The sequence below is a fragment of the Natrix helvetica genome (assembly GCF_964273705.1).
Source record: "Natrix helvetica genome assembly, chromosome: 5".
Taxonomy (NCBI): Eukaryota; Metazoa; Chordata; class Lepidosauria; order Squamata; family Natricidae; genus Natrix; species Natrix helvetica.
The window spans coordinates 153,415,168-153,432,899 of record NC_138551.1 but is presented as its reverse complement, the minus strand read 5'-3'; the positions used below and the strand labels follow the sequence as shown (position 1 = coordinate 153,432,899).

Genomic DNA, 17,732 nt, shown 5'->3' with positions numbered 1-17,732 from the left:
GAAAGAAAAGAGGGAGAAAAGGAAGAGGGAAAAATGAAAGAGAAGGAAAAAAGAAAAAAATAAGGGAGGGAAGAAGGAAGGAGAGGTGTTATTGTATTATGGAAAGAAAGGAAAGAAAGAAACAAGAGGGAGGGAGGGAAAGAGAGAGGGAGGAAGGAAAAAAGAAAACATAAAGGATAGAAGGAAGGAAGGAAGGAAGGAAGATGGGAGGGAGGGAGGGAACGAGGGAAGGAAGGAAAGAAGGGGAGGATGGAGGGAAGAAGGAAGGAACAAAGGTAGGAAAGAAGGAAGGTGTTATTGTATGAAAGAAAGAAGGAAGAAAGGAAGGGAAAATGAAAGGAAAAAAGAAAACATAAGGGAGGGAGGGAGGGAGGGAGGGAAGGAGGCTGACCCTAACCCTAACCCTCTCTCTCTCTCTCTCTCTCTCTCTCTCTGGCTTGGAGGGGGCCCAGCCAAGGGAATTAGCCGGCTCCTTAAGCCAGGATTAACCCTGATTAGAAGCCAGGGCCTCCCTGCCTGTCCACCAGACGCTTCGGCCACTCGGGAATGGCGCTCCCTTCCTCCACTACTCCTTCTCTCTCTTTATCTCTTCTTTTCCTTCCCTTCTCTCTTCCTTTCTTTCCCTTCCTTATCTTCTTTTCTTTCCCTTCCCTTCCCTCTTCCTCCTTTCCTTTCCTTTCCTCTTTCATTTTCTTTTCCATCCTTCCCTTCCCTTCTCTCTTCCATCTTCCTTTCCCCTTTCCTTTCCCCCCCTCTTCCTTCTTTCTTTCCCTTCTCTCCTTTCCTTCCCTTCTCTCTTCCTCCTTCCTTTCCTTCCCTCTTCTTTCCTTTCCTTTTCGATCCTTCCCTTCCCTCTTCTTCCTTTCCTTTCTCCTTCCCTCTTCCTCCTTTCCTTTCCTTTCTCCTTCCTTTCTTCATGGCAAAAAAGTCCATGATTCGACCCAAGTTCAGAAGAAGCTTTCAAGGCCCCATTAAAAAGGGGCCCCACGAAGACCTGAAGGGAGAAGCTTTGACGGACGTCACAGGAGGCTTCAGCAGGTCAACCTCAGAGGGAAGGACAATCTGTGTTGCTCTTCCTCCTCCCCCCCACCCCTCCCTCCCTCAAGGCCCTACATCTTCAGATTCTTCTGTCTGGTGGACTTCAAAGTCCTCCCCCCCCCTTTCATTTAACAGCGCTAATTGCAAATCAGAAGCTGGTTCAAAATGACTCAGCCACCAGCTCACCCCAGGAGACTGTCTCATTATCATCAACCTTCGCTTTTGAGGGGGGGGGGGTTTGATCAAGCTTTCAGAGGTGAATGCAGGAAGGGCGGGATGAGGTCCTCAGTGGAGGAGACACGCTTGGGGGAAGGAGACAATGGCTACTCAAGAGGTCTAGCATAGATGTTGGGGTCTGCCTGAACAGGTCTCCTGACCCTCTTAGTAAATAAAACTTGAAACTACCTACAGACGCCCCTCCTTATCCTTACTCTTGTGAGGAACTCAAAGCAACGTTGATGGTTGATAGCTCCATCTCAGGGGGCTTCGGAATCATGGGTTTTGGTACCACAAAACAGGAGACTTCCAGAACTGGTGTGCGGTCACACAAGTATTAGGGGTTGTTCTGGAGACCAACGTGCGTAAAGTCATTCCTCGTTCAACATGGAAAGTTGCCTTCTCCAGTTGTCGTGTCTCAACAGATATCCTTGAGATGCCCTCAACCTGGTGTCCATTTAATTGTCCTTGAGATGCCTTGAACCTAGTGTCCACTGTATCTCAACACATGTCCTTGAGATGCTCTCAACTTGGTGTCCACTCAATTGTTCTTGAGATGCCTTGAACCTGGTATCCACTATATCTTAACAGATGTCCTTGAGATGCCCTCAACCTGGTGTCCACTCAATTGTCCTTGAGATGCCCTGAACTTGATGTCCACTGTATTTCAACACGTCTTTGAGATGCCCTCAACCTGGTGTCCACTCAATTGTCCTTGAGATGCCCTCAACCTGGTATCCACTGTATCTCAACACATGTCCTTGAGATGCCTTGAACCTGGTGTCCACTGTATCTCAACACATCTTTGAGATGCCCTCAACCTGGTGTCCACTCAATTGTCCTTGAGATGCCCTCAACCTGGTATCCACTGTATCTCAACACATGTCCTTGAGATGCCTTGAACCTGGTGTCCATTGTATCTCAACACATGTCCTTGAGATGCCTTGAACAGTGTGTCCACTCAATTGTCCTTGAGATGCCCTCAACCTGGTATCCACTGTATCTCAACACATGTCCTTGAGATGCCTTGAACCTGGTGTCCATTGTATCTCAACACATGTCCTTGAGATGCCTTGAAGAGTGTGCCCACTCAATTGTCCTTGAGATGCCTTGAACCTGGTATCCACTGTATCTCAACACATGTCCTTGAGATGCCTTGAACCTGGTATCCATTGTATCTCAACACATGTCCTTGAGATGCCTTGAACAGTGTGTCCACTCAATTGTCCTTGAGATGCCCTCAACCTGGTATCCACTGTATCTCAACACGTCCTTGAGATGCCTTGAACCTGGTGTCCGCTGTATCTCAACACGTCCTTGAGATGCCCTCAAGCTGGTATCCCCCAACCCCCTGGGTAAGAAGGCCTCATAATTCCTCAGCAACCAATGAATTGTGAAAGTTTAAGACCACAAATAATTCTGCCCAACTGACCCTTGGAAAAAACAACAACCCAGAGGTCATCTCCTACCTTCCCATCAGGCCCACTTGCAACAGAGAAGACATATTCCAACAGGAAGACCACTCCAAAAGCAGGGTGAGGCACCATCTCGGCCAGGTGGATGCGGCTTCGCAGGATGAGGGCTTGTCCCTCGGCACTGGGTTTGGAAGACACCCCCCCCCAAAAAAAGGTGGGGGGGAGGAATAACCATTAATATTGAGGAGATTCCACTGCTAACGTCTACAAGTCCAGAGGTCTTCAAACTTGGCAAGTTTAAGACTTGTGGACTTCAACTCCCAGAATTCCCTGGCCATAACGTTTGGTGTGTATCCCCTATTGTGTGCTTGCTTACTCTCTTGTAATCCTTTTCTCTGCCATCTCTCCACTCCAGGGAGCCGGGGGGGGGGGGGAATGGGCGTGGCCGGCTGGGGAATTCTGGGAGCCGAAGATCACCTGTCTTGAAGTAGTGACAGTCGAGAGACCTTGATGCTGCCACGGGATTGCCACTCGACTGCGCTCTTTTCTAACTTGGCTACAGTGCGCGAGAGATCATGCTCTACGCCAACGGCTATGCCAGAGGGACGCCTGAATAAGAGAAGCGAACGACTCAAAAAGAAAAGAGGGATGTTTCCAAAGCTGGGAGGACACTGTCTTCGTGATTCCACCACCGCATTCATCTCCTTTTCTTACGGGAAAGGAACTTGCTTGGTTCCCATGGCATGGTTGTGGCCGGCCAGTGGCCAGCAGAGCTGGGGGCAGAGAGTGAGGAGGTTGGGGAAGAACCTGGGCCAGTCTTGGGAGTCTGGGGAAGGCCCTGAGGAGGGTTCTGTGTCAGAGGCAGAAAGGGGGCCGTGGCCATCTGACAGTTATCAGCTGCCTTTGGAGTCAGACAACGGAGAGGCAGAAGAACAGCTGGAGCCTGTTTCCAGTGTGTGCATGCACAGAGCTGCCAGACGAAGGGAAGAGCTAAAGAACAGGGGTTGACTTGGGAGGAAGGCCACAGGTGGACAATGAATGGCCCCTCCCTGAGGGAATAAAAGAGGAGCAAAAGGGGAGTGGAGCTTGCAGGAGACCATTAGTTCCCTTCATTGGTTTGGAGACTCCTTGCCGAGTCCTTCAGATCTCAGCCTGGCAGCTCTCCAAGCCAGAGAAGGTCTGTGACCGTAAATCCTCCCTGGAAAGACTTTGCTGGAGGTGAAGGAGCAGAATTCACAGTCAATTAATAAAAGGGGGTTTTGTCGGGAGAACAAGGAGTTGGCTTCATGCTCTTGGGAAGAAGGCACGGGCAGAGCAGTTGCATCCAATGACATCCACACCTTCCGGTTCTCACCTGCCTTTGAGGGGACTTCCTTGTTTCTGGCGCAGGCTGCCGCTGCTTCCCCAGGCTCTATTGGCCTCTGGCAATGCCACCGGGACCACCACCACCACCTGAGGGGGCTGCACGAAGCACAAGCCGTTGTGGACCCCAATGTGTAGCCGGCGCTCCTGGATGGCGAGGGAGGTCCCGTCCAGGATCGAGTTAACCTAGATTCAATCGAAAGACAAACATTAACTCCACTTGGTGCTCCATCCCTAGGAAAGATTACCACAGACAGTCCCCGGTTTACAACAATTCATTTAGTGACCATTTGAAGTTACAACGCGGCTGAAAAGAGTGACTTATGACCAGTTCCCACACTTACGACCCCGGCAGCCTCCCCATGTTACGCGTTCAAAGTCTGGTTCCTTGGCGTGATCGTCATTTGCGACACCGTCACAGGTGGCTCCCGCTTAACGACTGTGCAATTCACTTAATAACGGCAGTGATTTACTTAACAACTGTGGCCAAGAAGGTCGTAACATTCAAGCGGGAGGGGGGGTTGGACTAGATGACCGCCAAGGTCCCTTCCAACTCTTTTGTTATTCTACGCTCAGCACAACTTTTTAAAGAGTTTCCTGGCTTAGCAAGAGAAATTCCAGGTCGAATTGTGGCTGAGGAGGACGTGGAATAAGACCAGTTTTATTTTATTTTATTTATTCCCGCCGTGATTTGTTGCCCACCTGGTGGTTCGAATTAAACCTCAGCGGGAACCAAGAGGAGGAATTTCTCCAAACTGGGAAAACAGCCCCCGCCCCCTCCTCACTCGAAAAAGGGGAAATTCTCACACGCGAGTTCCATTTTGGACGGATGCACCAACATCACCGTGGGGTGCCCGGGTGCTAATTTTACGCCATCTGTCATAAACTAATAAAACTCAAAGCTGCCCCAGAGTGATTGCGGGGATATTAAACCGTTTCATCTTCCCCCTTTTTCCTCTCCTTAAGGTCATTATTGCTTTCTAAATTATGGGGAGCTCCCGGAGACTACATTAAAAAACTTAGGATGCTGCTCTCCGGCTCCATCCATCTCCAGCGGGGCTGTTTGCAAAACAGCTCATTAGCGCTTGCCCGTAGTCATCGTCGCAGGGGGGGGGGGGAAATCATCAGCATTGTAAACTGGCATCCAGGAAGCCGAGAAGAGTTTTCCCCTTAGACAGAAGGGGAACAAAAACCATACGGCAGCTCCCGGGCGGGGGCGCAAACGGGAGAGCAAAGAAAGAAAGAAAGAAAGAAACGTGGATATGGAAAAGATCTGTAGACAAACAAATGAGGAAAAGGGCCGAGATTGTCCCAATAAGAGAAAGTCCGTTGCTCTAGGAAATCACCCGTTTTTCACCGCTGGAGAAAAAAGTTTACACCTAAATATATAGATATATCTCCCTTCTTGCTAAAGATTAGTTTTGGGGGATTCAAAAAGGAGTTTGTAATCCTTCCGGACTATTAATCCACAACAGTGTTTGAGACCCTAAAGCAGCTGTTAGGGGTGACCCACGAAGCCAGAATCCCTCAAACCTTTAAGGCGCATGGACTTCAACTCCCAGAATTCTTGCTGGATTCAGCAGGAGGACAATCTAAGTCAGTTGTAGCCAAGACTGGCCCAGCCGAAGCGCCTGACACAAGGATGCAAATAGCTTAAGCATGGCCCTGATTAACCAGGATGGACCCGGTTATAATTATAGTTATAATTAAATGGATTATGAGCATTCTGAGCATCCACGGTTCTTGGGATCTTGGTTTAATTAGTAGCTTTCTAATGAGAGAAAGAGAAGAAATGATAGATAGATAGATAGATAGATAGATAGATAGATAGATAGATAGATAGATAGATAGATAGATATTGACTAGAGAGAGAGAGAGATACATAGGATATATGATTATTGATTAGAGAGAGAGAGAAAGAATAAACAGACAGACAGGAGAAAAGCAAAGATGAGAGAGAGAAAGAGAGAGAGAGAGAGGAGAGAAGATGGGGAGACCCACCTGCTCGTTCATAAGGAAGCTCAGCAGCTCCTCCTCAAACTTCTCCAGGGAGGGGTAGAGGTGGACAGTCAGCTTGTCCAGGTAGCAGGTCTGGCTCTTCATCAGGCGGGGCTTTTGCAAAAAGTCTCCTGCAGAGAAAGGGGGGGGGGGAGGGAGGAGCATCGAATTTATGTCCTTAAGTGAGTCTTGCCTCCGTTTACGACCTTCCTTGCCCCCGCTGTTAAGTGAATTGACACCGTTGTTAAAATACGTAACCCATTCGTTAAGCGAATCCGGTCTCCCACCCACTTTGCTGGTCAGAGGGTCACCAAAGGGGACACTGCGACCGTCGTAAATGTGAGTCAGCTGCTAAGCAGCCAAATAGACATCACGTGACCACGGGGGGGAGGGGATTCTGCAACGGTCGCTAAGTGTGAAAGCCGGGTTTTTAAAGTGCCGTTGTAACCCCGAACAGTCCCTAAATGAAACGGTTGTAAGTAAAACCCTCCCGTAGAAGGGTGGTTTTTTTAAAAAAAATTTCTTCCCTGACAAACTGCACCCTTTTCGAATCCTACACGGGCGTAAAATTTACACGTCGAGAAGTTTCCAGAAAGAGGGGGCGGGGGGGGGGGAAGGAATAGGGTTTCCTCTTTTTTAAAAAAGGCGATTGCCTCTCCCTTTTGCTGCCCTTCACGCATTTTGCAGCTCAAAGAACCGGGCCAGGCCAGGGGGGGGGGGGGGAAGAATAATAAACCGAATAAAATATTATCCGGCTGGCTTCGGAAAATAAATAAATAAACCCCTCAAGAGCCCGGCAGTCCCCCTTCGCCTTCGAAAAGGGGATAATTTGCAGCCCTCAGCAATTAATTCAATTTCCCAAGGGCCGAAATACACCTTTTCCCCCCCCCCTTCTTCTCGCCTCGGTGGAGGCTGTGATGATCTGGCGGCTTTCAGTGAGATAAAATTACCGGGTGGATTTTCGGCTGGAAGTGCCACCAATTTCCCACCAATTTCGGAGCTGGGATGGCAGATTCTCCTTTTTTTTTTTTATGGCCGGGAGGTTTTCAAGTGCTGAATTTTTTTTTCTCAGGAAGGGGAGATGAGGAGAAGGGAGGGAGGGAGGGAGGGGCTCTGCTGGAAAATGAGGAGGGGGAGTGAAGGCAATTGGGAATTGGAGGGAGGGAGGGGCCCTGTTGCACAGAGCAGGGGGGAGGGTTGCTGGGGTGATGGGAGAGCAGACCTTTGGTATCTGTCATCTTTCGGAACTTTTTATCGCGTTGTTTCCTAACGTTAACATGGTTTGGTTTTAAATTCTTTAATGTTTCATGGAACAGAACAGAACAGTGGAGAAGAGTACAGAATAGAATAGAATAATATAGAATGGAGTATAGAATAGAATAGAATAGAATAGAATAGAATAGAAAATAGAAGAGAAGAGAAAATAGAAGAGAATGGAAGAGAAGAGAATAAAAGAGAATAAGGAATAAATAGAATAGAGAATAGAATAAAAAAATAGAATAGAATAGAATAGAGAATGGAATAGAAGAGTAGAGTAGAATAGAGTAGAGTAGAATATAGAATAGAACAGAAGAGAAGAGAAAATAGAAGAGAGAAGAGAAGAGAATGGAAGAGAAGAGAATAAAAATGAATAAGGAATAAAGAATAGAATAGAATAGAGAATAGACTAGAGAAGAGAATAGAGAATGGAATAGAAGAGTAGAGTAGAATAGAGTAGAGTAGAATATAGAACAGAATAGAATAGAACAGAAAATAGAATAGAATAGAGAATAGAAAATAGAAGAGAAGAGAAAATAGAAGAGAATGGAAGAGAAGAGAATAAAAGAGAATAAGGAAGAAAGAATAGAATAGAGAATAGAAAATAGAAGAGAATGGAAGAGAAGAGAATAAAAGAATAAGGAAGAAAGAATAGAATAGAGAATAGAGAAGAGAAGAGAATGGAAGAGAAGAGAATAAAAGAGAATAAGGAAGAAAGAATAGAATAGAATAGAATAGAATAAGGAACGGGAATAGAGTTAGGAATAGAAAGAGAAGAGAATTCTTTACTGGCCAAGTGGGGCTGGGCACACAAGGGATTTTCTCTGTGGGGCAGAGGATCTCCGCGTACATCAAAGGACAGCAGGCATTCAGTCGGAGGGGAAGGATTACACTGACATTCAAATCAAGCCAGATAACTTCATTGAGGCCGTGAACCAACAGAAAGAGGAGGAAATGCAGGTAATCCTCAGCTTACGACCGCAACTGAGCTCCAAATATCCGTTGCTAAGTGAGATATTTTGTTAAGTGAGTCTTGCCCCATTTTACAACTTGTCTTGCCACGTCTGTTAAATGAATCGCTGCCAGAGGAGGGGGTAAAAGAAAAGGAAAAAGAAAAGGAAGGAAGGAAGGAGAAAAAAGGAAGGAAGGGAAAGAAAGAAGAGAGAAGGAAGGAAGATGAGGGAAGGAGAGAGAAGGGAGGGAGGGAGGGAGGGAGGGAGGGAAGGAGGGCAAGGGTTATACGTACCTTCAGGTGCTGCTAAGACCCCCGGGACTCTCTGCCCGCTGGACACGGGGGTATTCTCAGGGAGCAGGTGGTAAATGGCCTCCAAAGGTGGGTGGAGCTGCAGGGTGCACTGCAGGTGGGTGTTTTCCATCACTAGCAGGTACTTGTTCTCTAAAGCAGCCGAGGAGAAAGGAAGGGAGATAGAAAAGGAAAGAGGAGGGAGGGAGGGAGGAAGGAAAGAAGGAAAAGAGAGGGAGGGAAGAAAAGAGGAAGGGAGGATGGAAGGAAAAGAGAGAGGGGGAAAGGAAGGAAGATGGAAAAGGAAAGAGGAGGGAGGGAGGAAAGAAGGAAAAGAGAGGGAGGGAAGAAAAAAGGGAGGACAGAAGGAAGGAAAAGAGAGAGGGAGGGAGGAAGATAGAAAAGGAAAGGGGAGGGAGGGAGGATGGAAGGAAAAGAGAGGGAGGGAGGAAACGAGGAAGGGAGGATGGAAGGAAGGAAAAGAGAGGGAGGGAGGAAAAGAGGGAGGGAGAAACAAAGAAAGCAGGGAAAAGGGAGGGAGGGAGGGAGGAGAGAACGAGAAAGAGGGGGAAAGAAGAAAAGGGAGAGAAGGTGACACAATAAATTCAACCTGCATCTGGACAATTTCAACCCCGGTTTCACCCATTCCGCACGGCTGCTTTTAGCCCTCAACACCCAACGGCCGCCTAGTCCTAAGGACCTCCGTTCCGGAGAGCTCCGCTTGCAAAGGGGCTTCCTTGGGGGGCACCTCCAGGGCAGAGACGCAGCAGAGGAGAAGTGGGCAGGGGAGCCCTCTTGGCCTAGACCGGAAGGAAGGAACGGCTGCAACCGGAGAGAAAATGGAATCCTCTTGGATCTTGAACCCAGGGCTTTACGATTTCCCTTCTTCTCCTCCGCTCCTTGCACCCTGAACCATCCCCCCCCCCTTTTCCAATCCCGCAAGGCTGGTTTTTCTCTGGATTCCCCAGGGGCGAAGAACGCGGGGCCCGGCCTGTGCCAACGGCTAGGCGCCCTGCCACTTACTCTCGATGGGCTCCAGGAGGAGTGGGTGCAGGAGAGCCCGGGGGGTCCCTTGATGCAAAGGGAGCCTGCGGAGGGAAGGAGAGCCCCCGTCAGAGAGGAAAAGCCGAGCTGGTGATTGGGCCAAAGTCACCCAGCCTTCTTCTCTGCCTAAGGCGGGACTAGAACTCCCAGGCTCCTGGCGGTTGGCCCTCGTCGCCCAGCTGTCTTTCCTGCCTAATATGGGACTAGAATTCACTGTCTCCTGGCGGTTGGCCCTCGTCGCCCAGCTGGCTTTCGTGCCTAAGGTGAGACTAGAACTCCCAGTCTCCTGGTGATTGGCCCAAAGTCATCCAGCCGGCTTTTGTGCCTAAGGGCAGACTAGAATTCCCACTCTCCTAGTTATTGGCCCAAAGTTAGCCAGCTGACTTTCATACTTAAGACGGAACTAGAACTCACCGTCTCCTGGCAACTGGCCGAAACTCACTCAGCCATATTTCCAGCCTAAGGCAGGACTAGAACTCACCATCCCCTAGTTTCTAGTTCAGCACTTTTCCGTCCACCCCAAGATATGCCATTAATTCCCACCCCGCCTGGCAGAAGGGCGCCTGCTTCTAGAGCTTTTAGTCGAGTGACTCCTTGCCACCGATAGATTCCCGAAGCTAACCAACGTACCCTTTGCCCGTCGAGTTCCAAATCAGCGGCTCGGATTTGCCGTTAAACAACCGGAGGAACCCGAAGCCGCATCCGACTTCCCGGGGCGCCGCGTCCTGTCCCTTGGCGGTCGCCACGATTTCTAGCACCATCAAGACGCCTGGGTGGCCCACAGAGGTGAGGAAATACACCGCCTATGAGGGCAGGCGGAGAGAAAGGGTGAAGGAGAGCGAGCCTTCCAACTTTGCTGCCATCTACGCATCCGATCTCACGGCTGCTCGTTGGCGAGACGGTCTCGGTGACGGGAGATTAATCATCCCGCCTGACAGCTTCTACAGGCCTGCCACTCTCGCGCCTCCGGCACAAAAGCTGGAGTTGCGAGGCGGTTTGTGATTTCTTTTGTCGTTCCAGCTCGTCAGTTTCCCTCCCGGCAGGAGAACAGATGCCAAACCCAACGCGGAAGGTGCCCAGGGCATCTCCAGGCTGGCTCTGGTCAGCCGGGTAGTGCGAAGTCAAAAACCCCCTGAAATGCGAAACCTTGAATTGCACTTAATCCTCGGGTTACGACCACAACGGAGCCCAAACATTCTGCCACTGCCGAGTGACACAATCGTTAAATATAATCTTCATTGTCATTGTGCTTAAATACAACGAAATTGTAGCCCATTTTACGACCTTTCCTGCCACATTGGTCAAGCGAGACACCGCGTAACGTAGCTTGGCAAGTCACATGGTTGTTAAGTGAATCTCCCTTCCCGACTTTGCTTGTCAGAAGGCTGCTAAGAGGGGATCACGTGACCTTTGGACGCTGCGATGGTCATAAGCCTGAGTCAGTTGCCAAGCGTCTGCACTCTGATCACGTGACGGTGGGGATGCCGGCACGGTCGTAAGTGTGAAAAAATGGTTAATGATTTAAAAATAAAATAAAATCCTTAAATGAGAGGGATCGCCACAGGATATCCGGAAGGACGCTTGGATTAAAATAGAGTCTGAGCTGCTGTTTTCTTGAAAGATTCAAATTGAAAAGCCCACCAAGGGGGGGGGGGGAGGCTGCAGGGCGGAGCCACGGATGGCGCTCAGAGAGAGGGCAAGTTTAGCAGGCAGAGAGTTTTAAAAATTTGGCAGCTTTTTCCCGCCATTCGTGGAACGACACCGCCCTCTGCTGTTGGGATGGAGAAGCGCACCTTCGACCGGGAGGATTCTTAGGAAGCTGCAAAGACATTTTTCCCAATTCCGGAGAAAATTCTTTTCTATTGTTTTTAAGGAGGATATTCTGCAGGGAAGAGGACAACTTCCATGCAAGGGAGTTGTTTTTATTGGGCTTGTTTGGAAATTGATCTCCTGCCCGCTTAGCCAAGAGGGGACTCCCAATACGTAAAACCAACCATATAAAACAATAAAATATTACAGTCGTACGTAGGAGCGCTTCGCTCTGGCTTTCGGCAAAGTCATCCACTAGTGAAAGGGAGGGGGGGAAACGACCACGGTGTTCTTTTTACAACCACTGGGTCCACTTAATGACGGAAGTTATAAACTCAGATCAAACACGTGACCAAACCATTTTATGACGTACGTCCATAATTGAGAGACTCTAGGATGGTCGTATGTCGAGGACTAGCCGTCATTCAGTTTCCCCCCCCCCCATCTGAAAGTTGCCACGGTTGAGAAAAGCTAGTCTAGCTAGCTAGTCCATTAAGATAGGGGGTCTCCCCATAATTTGGGAGGGGGGGGGAAAGACCCATTGGCCCTTACCTCGTTGAAGACCACGGAAGGCAGCTGCCCCGGGACGGATTTCAGGGGCCTCGGGGGGCTTCTCCAGGTCCTGCCGAAGAACTGGCGGTAGGCCACGTCGAAGAGCGAAAGGCGCAGCTGGAAGGCCACCTCCACCATGTTCTCAAGAACTTTCTGCAGGGAGGACCAAGGAGTGGGAGTTAGCCCCACGGAGGAGGGGTAAGGGAGGGAGAACCAGAGGAAGGAGGTCTCCGATGCATGGCAAATATGGAACCGCAAAGAAATAGCTGCAAGGGGAAGGGAAGGAATTGTCCCGAGTTGATCAGGTCTGGCTTTGGACAATCTACAGGGAGGATTTGGGTTGACCTGGACGTCACCCAGGTAGGAGGAAGCCATGTTGGTCACGCTTGGTCACTTTGAGAGGGGTGGGCTTCAACTCCCAGAATTCAGGAGGGAGGGAAGGAGGAAGATGAAAGAGAAGGAAGGAAGGAGGGATGGAATGAAACCAGAAGAGAAAGAGTGGCAGGGAGGGAAGGAAGAATTAAGGAAGGAAGGAATAAAAGAAGAGGGAGGGAAGAAAAGAGGGAAGGAAGGAAGGAAGGAAGGAAGGAAGGAAGGAAGGAAGGAAGGAAGGAAAAAGGGGAAGAAGGAAGGAAACCAGAAGAGAAAGAGTGGGAGGGAGGGAAGGAAGAATTAAGGAAGGAAGGAATAAAAGAAAGAGGGAAGAAAAGAGGAAAGGAAGGAAGGAAGGAAGAAGGGGAAGAAGGAAGGAAACCAGAAGAGAAAGAGTGGGAGGGAGGAAGGGAAAGAATTAAGGAAGGAATGAAAGAAGAGGGAGGGAAGAAAGAAGGAGGAAGGAAGGAAAGAGGGGAAGAAGGAAGGACAAAGAGAAGGAAGGAAGGAAACCAGAAGAGAAAGAGTGGGAGGGAGGGAGGGAAAGAATTAAGGAAGGATTGAAAGAAGAGGAAGAAAGAAGGAATGGAGGAAGGAAGAGGGGAAAGAAGGAAAGAGGGGAAGAAGGAAGGAAACCAGAAGAGAAAGAGTGGGAGGGAGGAAAAGAAGAATTAAGGAAGGAATGAAAGAAGAGGGAGGAAAGAAAGAAGGAATGGAGGAAGGAAGGAAAGAGGGGAAAGAAGGAAATAGGAGAAAGAAGGAAAGAGGGGAAGAAGGAAGGAATCAGAAGAGAAAGAGTGGGACAGAGGGAAGGAAGAATTAAGGAAGGAATGAAGGAATGAAAGAAGAAGGAGGGAAGAAAGAAGGAAAGGAAGACGGAAGGAAGGAAAGAAAGGAGAAAAAGGGGGGAGGGAAGGAAGGAAGGAAACCATTTGTCTAACATGGCCTAAAGGTTTCCTGCTTGAGCAGAGTTTTGAATTAGTTTCGAACCTCCCGCTCTCTTCTGATTGATTGATTGATTGATCTTACTTGTTTCAAGGCATTCCCATGGACACTCTTCAAGACGCACTGAAATGGCACCGATTGCTGCAGCGGCAAATGTGGCCTCCGGATGTTACGCGGAGGTACGGTCAGGCTTTGGCGGAAGATCTTGTGCCATTCTCCCATCCTGGGGGGACCAGGTGTGGTTGGCACCGTGCGTTTCACTTCGGTTTCTGGGCTCCCAGCCTTCAGACTCAAAGCGATTGTTTTGCGAGTGGGAAAGAAATCCCTTTCGCTTCATTCCTGAGAAAAGAGTACGCTTGGGTTAGAAAACCTGAGTCATCAAGAAACGGCTGCATCAGAAGGTTTCTTCACCTTGGCAGCTTGAAGGTGGGCGGACTTCAACTCCCAGAATTCTCCAGGCAGTCCATGCTCTCTTTCCCCCCCATCATTCCCCCTCCCCATAGTGGAGAGATTGCAGCGAAAGGGATTAGAGGAGAGTAAGCGGGGCCACAGTGGAAATACCCCTCCAAAGGAATGCCTTAGCACCGGGGAACTGAAGCCTGCCCATCTTCAAACCGCAAAGAGGGGGGAAACTTCTGGTCCAGAAGTATAAAAAGGACCAGCTTCCAAGTCAAAACAAAAAAAAAACCTCTTACATTTGTAGAGAGGTGACGTTTGAAGGACAAGTCTTCCTACGCGAAGGGCTGTCGAATTTCAGCTCTTAATTTAGTTGCTCGTTTGACACTTTTTTTTTTTTTTGCAAGGTCAGAATGATTCAGAGATTTTGCAGGGGGAGCTGAAGGGAAGCTGACTTCATCAGAAAACGGATCCCAAGAAGATGGAAGCAAAACAAAAGGTCCCTCAAAGCCATCTGCAAAAAAAGAAAAAGTACGCCAAAGAATTAACCCTAATCTGCAGGCAATTTTTTTGCATTTACTGGACGGAATGAATGAGTCACCTTAACGGGCACGGAAATTCCCTCCGTGTAGTAAATTATGCTATTGAATAAATATATTATCGTATTTTTTGGAGTATAAGACGCACCTCCCCCCCCACCCCCCTAAAAGAAAAGTTGGTGGATACACTCCTCCAAATCGGAGAGAATCTGAAACAGGCAGCCAACCACACCCGGGGAGTCAAAACCGTCTTTCTGCCTCAAACACAAATCCCACAAGCTGCACCTTCGGATAAAATATATGTAACCAGACCCTTGTTGTGGTTAGTTGCGAAGACGCATCCGACCCATCGCGACCCCATGGACGACGTTCCTCCAGGCCTTCCTGTCCTCTGCCATCCTCTGGGGTCCATTGAAGCTCAGGCTGGCTGCTTTGGTGACTCCATCCAGCCACCTCCTCTGTTGTCCCCTTCTTCTTCTTTTGCCCTCCATCGTTGTTCCCAGCAAGAGGCTCTTCTCCAGGGAGTCCTTCTTCCTTCTCATTAGGTGGCCAAAGTCTCTTGAGTTTCCTCTTCAGGATCTGGCCTTCTAAAGAGCAGTCGGGGTTGACCTCCTCTAGGACTGACTGGTTGGATGGCCTTGCAGTCCAAGGGACTCAATGCAGGAGTCTTCTTCTCCAGCACCATCCTTCAAAGGCCTCCATTCTTTGGCGCTCTTTGGCCTTCCTTGTGGTCCAACCTTCACAGCCATCCATGGCCACTGGGAAAACCACAACCTTGATTATATGCTCTTTTGTTGGCAGGGGGATGTCTCTGCTTTCTAGTAGGCTGCCTAGATTTGCCATATAGCTTTCCTCCCCAGGAGGAAGCCTCTTTTCATTTCTTTTCTGCAGTGATCTTGGAGCCCAGGAAAATAAAATTGTTCCCTCCCTCCAGACCCTACTATACATGTATTATATATGTCCTTGACTTACAACTATTCATTTAGTGACCAAAGTCACAACAGGGCCGTAACAATGGCTTAGGATCACTGTTCACACAACTGTTGCTGATCCCCAGGGTCACGTGATCAAAATTCAGATGCACTGGAAGTGACTCACACTTACGACGGTTGCAGCGTCCTGGGGTCGCGCGATCTCCTATTTGAGACCCTCTGTCTCAAGTCAATGGGGAAGCCAGACTCACTTCACAACCGTACTATTCCCCTGGTCAGGTAACCAATTTTGGGCCCTTGGCTGCACGTGTCCCCATTTTATGACGGATTTACTCCCGCCGTTTGACAAAACTACGGTTTTCGGCGACCTGGGATGCTGGAACATGCCATTCGGCAAGGACCTGAAATTCCAATCGCCTGCTCCTGGTGATTCTGCAGTGGTCCTAAGTCCGAGGATCTGCCATAATAGGTCGCTTTAAGTGTCACTGTCGCTATTTATTTATTTATTTATTTGAACTTGTTAGTCGCCCCCTCTCCCCACAGGGACTCGGGGCGACGTACAAAAGCGACAATCAAAACAGTATCATATAGAGGAGGTAAAAATAAATAAATAAATTACAGTGCTTAGAAAAAGTTAAAACCCCAATAACATTAAAAATTTAAAAACTAAAATTAACAGTTAAAAAATGACCAAGCTAAACGAATGGCCATAAATCGAGGATGTCCTGTTCAAACCTTTTCTTTGCTGGAATCTGTGGATGTGAGGCGTAAAACCTGGCTTAAAGGTAAAGGTTCCCCTCGCACATCTGTGCTAATCGTTCCTGACTCTAGGGGGCAGTGCTCATCAAAGCCGTTTCAAAGCCAAAGAGCCAGCGCTGTCCGAAGACGTCTCCGTGGTCATGTGGACGGCAGAACTCAACGCTCGAAGGTGCACGGAACGCTGTGACCTTCCCACCAAAATTGTGGTTCCTATTTTTCTACTTGCATTTTTCACCTGCTTTCGGACTGCTAGGCTGGCAGAAGCTGGGACAAGTCCCGGGAGCTCCCTCATTTGATCAACCTGGCCTAGAAGCTGCAAAATAAAGATGTTTTCAGATAAAAGTTCCTTGCCAGAAAAAAATCCGAAAGTTCTCACCTCTTGACCCAGCTGGCCATCTAAAACACGAGATTGCTCCTTTCACGGCCTAATCGCTGCTCCTAGGAAACACAACGATTTTTTTAAAAGGCCCTTACAATGGGAAGCTCGGGAAGCGTTAAAACATCTAATTTTTCCTGCTAAGCTGGACACTAAGCAGCTTAAGGATACCGAGACTCTGTGGGGGGTTTTTTTCTCCCTACCCTCCACCCCTTGAAAGCATTAAATCCATGCTTTTCATGTCCCAAGCAATGCGCTTAATGCTGGAGAGAGAGAGAGAGAGAGAACATATTGTGTGATTCGTCCTCCCACTAAGAACCACGGATATATCGTGGCGTTTGCTGATTTTTTCAAACAACAGCTGCACATCGCCCCAGAACCAAAAAGAACAAGGGAATCAATCAAGCATTTCAACACACAGCGTAAACAGGCAGGCGGCTGGAAAAATGTTATTTTTGCATGCTTTTAGGCTAGTAAAATTGCTCCACTGAGTAAAAAGCACAAAATGTTCTTAGAGGCGAGCTAGTTCTCTGTTGGGTTTTTTTTCCCTTTCCTATATAAGGGCATAAAAGCACAAATCCAGAATAATGGAGTGGCTATAAAATATAGTTTAACCGGATTTTAGGCCCAAATGTGAAAAGGAATTTAGCTAGGTTAGGAAACCAGTAATCCCAGGAAGGCAGACAGACAATTTTAAAGAATAAAATTAATATATACAGCACATTATATAAATGCAGTATAAAACATATACTATATATATATATGTATATATATACATATATGTAACATTAATATATATACATGTTACATTAATATATTTACATGCAATGTATAATTTATATGCAATGTTATACATTGAATGCATATATGCATTTTGTACAACATATGTATTATATACTTAATGCATATATTATATGCATTAAGTATGAACATATATAATATACATATACATGCAATATAAAAACATATAGGCAATAGACATATATACATATGTCAGGGGTGGGTTCCGGATCCTGTCCCAACCGGCACGGCGGCGTCCACATGGATGCGCGCAGAGCACACTCATGCGTCTTACCGCCTCCGCGACGCTCCAGCTGCTCAGCGGAGCATGGCGCAGGTGCTGTATGCGCCATGCGCGGAAGCCTTAAAAGACAGGTAAGGAGCTGAGGCGGGAGGGTGGGCCCTCCAGAGCATCGTACCGGAACGGTATCTGGTACTCCGGGCCGTACCACCTGCCACCCACCACGGGCATATGTGCAATAAGCACAGATAGTAGAAAACATCTTCTCTCTCTCCCTCTCTGTCTGCATGCATGCATACATATATGTGCAAACTATATATAGATGCAACATATAAACACTCACATATATGCAATATGCAAATATAAATGTGCTAGATATAAACACTTAAGAAACTGTGCTCCCCTTTTTCCGCATGAAACACATTTCCCATTTCCCCCTGGCGCTAAACCCCCTTGTA

At 48.2% G+C, this 17,732-nt stretch overlaps 1 protein-coding gene across 7 annotated transcripts in view; it reads right to left on the bottom strand.

Annotated features, from left to right (window-relative positions):
• NPHP4 (nephrocystin 4) overlaps positions 1 to 17,732 on the bottom strand; it is a 44,129-nt gene that overhangs the window by 25,615 nt on the left and 782 nt on the right. For 4 of the 7 annotated variants that reach the window (XM_081954894.1, XM_081954891.1, XM_081954892.1 and 1 more), the window contains exons 2-11: positions 16,254 to 16,315; positions 13,947 to 14,161; positions 13,336 to 13,590; positions 11,935 to 12,087; positions 10,204 to 10,376; positions 9,553 to 9,617; positions 8,533 to 8,682; positions 6,033 to 6,160; positions 4,024 to 4,217; positions 2,724 to 2,850 (exon numbers count right to left, since the gene is read on the bottom strand). In XM_081954894.1, the coding sequence (XP_081811020.1) occupies positions 2,724 to 2,850; positions 4,024 to 4,217; positions 6,033 to 6,160; positions 8,533 to 8,682; positions 9,553 to 9,617; positions 10,204 to 10,376; positions 11,935 to 12,087; positions 13,336 to 13,473 (1,128 nt within the window). In that variant the 5' untranslated portion in view covers positions 13,474 to 13,590; positions 13,947 to 14,161; positions 16,254 to 16,315. The remainder of the gene's footprint in view (positions 1 to 2,723; positions 2,851 to 4,023; positions 4,218 to 6,032; positions 6,161 to 8,532; positions 8,683 to 9,552; positions 9,618 to 10,203; positions 10,377 to 11,934; positions 12,088 to 13,335; positions 13,591 to 13,946; positions 14,162 to 16,253; positions 16,316 to 17,732) is intronic. The other 3 variants (XM_081954897.1, XM_081954893.1, XM_081954896.1) reach the window with 2 other exon arrangements.